Source organism: Mustela nivalis, assembly GCF_964662115.1.
Source record: "Mustela nivalis genome assembly, chromosome: 7".
In the NCBI taxonomy this organism is placed as follows: Eukaryota; Metazoa; Chordata; class Mammalia; order Carnivora; family Mustelidae; genus Mustela; species Mustela nivalis.
Genome location: NC_139026.1, coordinates 75,290,078 through 75,293,457, shown reverse-complemented (window position 1 = coordinate 75,293,457; position 3,380 = coordinate 75,290,078). Strand labels below are relative to the sequence as shown.

General features: G+C 34.1%; 1 protein-coding gene across 4 annotated transcripts in view; it reads left to right on the top strand.

The window, feature by feature from the left end:
- AMN1 (antagonist of mitotic exit network 1 homolog) overlaps positions 1-2,183 on the top strand; it is a 108,474-nt gene extending 106,291 nt beyond the window's left edge. For all 4 annotated transcript variants that reach the window (XM_082738657.1, XM_082738656.1, XM_082738654.1 and 1 more), the window contains one exon: positions 1,607-2,183. In XM_082738657.1, the coding sequence (XP_082594783.1) occupies positions 1,607-1,680 (74 nt within the window). In that variant the 3' untranslated portion in view covers positions 1,681-2,183. The remainder of the gene's footprint in view (positions 1-1,606) is intronic.
- Positions 2,184-3,380: the final 1,197 nt, after the last annotated feature.

The window sequence follows — 3,380 nt, the reverse complement described above, 5'->3', positions numbered from 1 at the left end:
ACTGCACTTTTTCTCTTATGAGCTGCTATTTTTTAAAAATTAGCTGCTGATGTAAACTTTTGCTTTTTTAAGTTTAATTCCTTTTCATTTTCATATACTCTGGTTCTCTTTTTTGCATCAAGTCTTGGTATTTGGGCTTCTTTTTGGTTTGTTTAAAATAAAATTTAGAGAGTGCCTGGGTGGCTCAGTCATTTAAGCATCTGCCCTCAGCTCAGGTCATGATTCTAGGGTCCTGGTATTTGGGCTTCTTTTTGGTTTGTTTAAAATAAAATTTAGAGAGTGCCTGGGTGGCCCAGTCATTTAAGCATCTGCCCTCAGCTCAGGTCATGATTCTAGGGTCCTGCCCATCAGGCTCCCTGCTCAGTGGGGAGTCTGCTTCTCCCTCTGCTCCTCCCCTGCTTGTCTTCACTCTCCCTCTCAAATGAATAAATATTTAAATATTTAAAAAATTAAAAAATAAAATTTAGAAACCGTATGTTAGACCCACTTTTTTTTTTTTTCTGTTGGTTTGTGAAATCTATAACTCTAACAACCACTAAACTAAACTAGAAAATTTCCAAGACTAGTTTGGAGTGCTGTTGTATACACAACATAGGCTGTTTCTATTAAACAAGTTTAGTAAACTTAAGAATAATTTTTAAAGTAGTAACATTTTATCAGTATTTTTGCTTTAACTCGTATTTTTTAAAACTTTTTAAAACTTTTATTTGTTTATTTGACAGAGTTCACAAGTAGGCAGAGAGGCAGGCAGAGAAGGGGGGGGCGGGGGGAGGGGAGGAGGCTCCCCACGGAGCAGAGAGCCCGATGTGGGGCTTGATCTCAGGACCCTGGGATCATGACCTGAGCTGAAGGCAGAGGCTTTAACCCATTGAGCCACCCAGGCCCCCCTTTAACTCATATTTTTTAAAAGACATTATAAAATTGACTTTGCAAAAGAAATGTAAACCATATTAAAATCAATACTATACATTGAGAATTCAGAATAATTGAGAACCATCTAAAAGTCCAATAATATGGATTGGTTAAATTATAATGAATTCATGTTTTACTTATCTATTAAAAATCATGTTTTATAATAGTATTGTGTGACATGGAAAATGTTTACCTCTAGGTCAAGTTGTCCTATTCTAGTAATTGCTCCCTCCCCTAACCATTTTGGGTATGTTGCTGCTTCCCAAATTGTCTTATCACATCTATTGGCTTTCTTTAATCTGGCTCACTGCTTTGCACCCAGTTGCTTTGTTAATCCCTGCTCAAGCACACCATGTTAGTGTGTCTGTTGCCTGCCAGGACCCTGAGAAAATTTATACACAGGTTAATGGTAACATTATAGCTTTAATCTCTGGCTGGTGTAATTAAGACAAAATTGCAGAGAAAATGATGAATGCCTAATTTCAAGTATTATTATGATATGTGCACTTCAGCTGATAATGAGGGTTACCACTAATTAAATGTTTTAAGTTATTGTTCTTTATATATTATCCCCTTCAATCTTTTCAATAACCCTATGAGGTATCATAGTTATCATCCCTAGTTTATACATGAAGACAAATTAAATATCTTTGATTATTGTGAATTAATATATTGTCATTGTTTTCTTTTGTAGATCATTCACGAGAAGTCCTGGAGCAATTAGTAGGCCCAAACAAACTAAAGCAAGTGACATGGACTGTTTACTGATGCCTATTGAAGCTTTTCAAAGCAAGGATCTTTATACTACATTCCCAGGAAACAATGGTTTTAGAGATTGGCTTTCAGATAATGTGCTTTTTGCTTTGAAGTTAACAGACCCTTAAACATTTAATAGTGCTATTATCCTGTTTGTTTGCGGAGTCATTGTTTTTGACATGGTAAGCCTAGCATGCCCTCTGATGTATTGGAGTGGGGGGGGGGGGGCTGCGGGAGGGGAGTATTGTGTTTGTTTCTTAAATAACAAAGTTTTAAATTACCAGTTTTTCCTGGAGATTTCCTTCTCCTACCTGCCTAGTTGAGAGAAATTTACCAGTATGAATAACCATTAGGAGAATTCTTAGTATCCCTAAAAGCGTAATTTCCTTCCTAGTTATTTTCTGGCCCCTACTTTCCTTAAGTATTTAAATGCTCATTGGCCAAAAAGCAAAGTTGAACATCAGGCCTATGTATCCTCACAGAATTTAATATTTCAATAAAACAAAGAAATAGAATAGTTTACTGTCATAAACCCATGACATCATCCAACTCAGCCATTCAGAATATGAATGTTACTGAGACCCTTGCCCAGCCACTTAATTAATTGTCATGGCTACTTTTCCCAAATACATGCTATTGATCTATGAAACTTCCTCCTTAACAACTGCATTCAGGAAAGCGGAAGAATGAGTAAATAGTATCAATATAGAGGCTGTTTCCTAAAGATCTATCAGTTTCATATCCTGAACTAAACAATACAGATCTTAGTTTTCAAATGAGTTGCAGTACTCTTTTATAATCATGAAATTCTCTGAAGTATATATAGTGTGTTTAAACCATCCCAAATTTAGTATATTCCCTGTGCCATGAGACTGTCTCAGTAGAACTTTTTAAAAAAAGATTTCCTACTTTAACTCTGATGTGTAGTACAAAAGAAGGGACGTATGGGATGGTAGATTTCTTCTAAATGTTTAGAAGAGGGTTTGTACAGTCAACTCTATTTCTTGACCTCACTACTAATTACTTTATATACTCTATTTCTTGACCTCACTACTAATTACTTTATATATATATAAAGTAATATATATATATAATATATATATATTACTTTATATACATATATTACTTTATATATATATAAAGTAATTAGTAGTGAGGTCAAGAAATAGAGTATATAAAGTAATTAGTAGTGAGGTCAAGAAATAGAGTTGACTGTAATTAGTAGTGAGGTCAAGAAATAGTAGATATATATATATATATATATATATATATATATATATATCATATATATATATGATATATATTGCCCCTCATAGATAGGACATATGTATATATGTGTACAATGGGTAAGCTTGTTCCACCTATGAAATTTTTCTAAAGACAAATTCAATAAAATGTTATAGTAAACATCAAGCAAAGTTGGTAGCTTTTCCCCCTTTTGGGGAAACAAGTTTTTCAAGATCTAAAGTGTCAGCTTTTTAGGGTCTATAAGGAATTATCTTCCTAGAAGCACTTTGCAGTTTAATATTCTTGCCTTTTTATATTGCTGGTTGTATTAACTATTTCTGTTTAAAATTTCAGTACCCCATTCCTACCTATTTCTATCATCCTCACTTCATACTTCGACCTCTTTACTTTTCTTCTTACCATCTATCACCCTCTGGCATCTTATCTGTTTTTATGATCTGCTCCCTAGAATACAAGCTTCATAA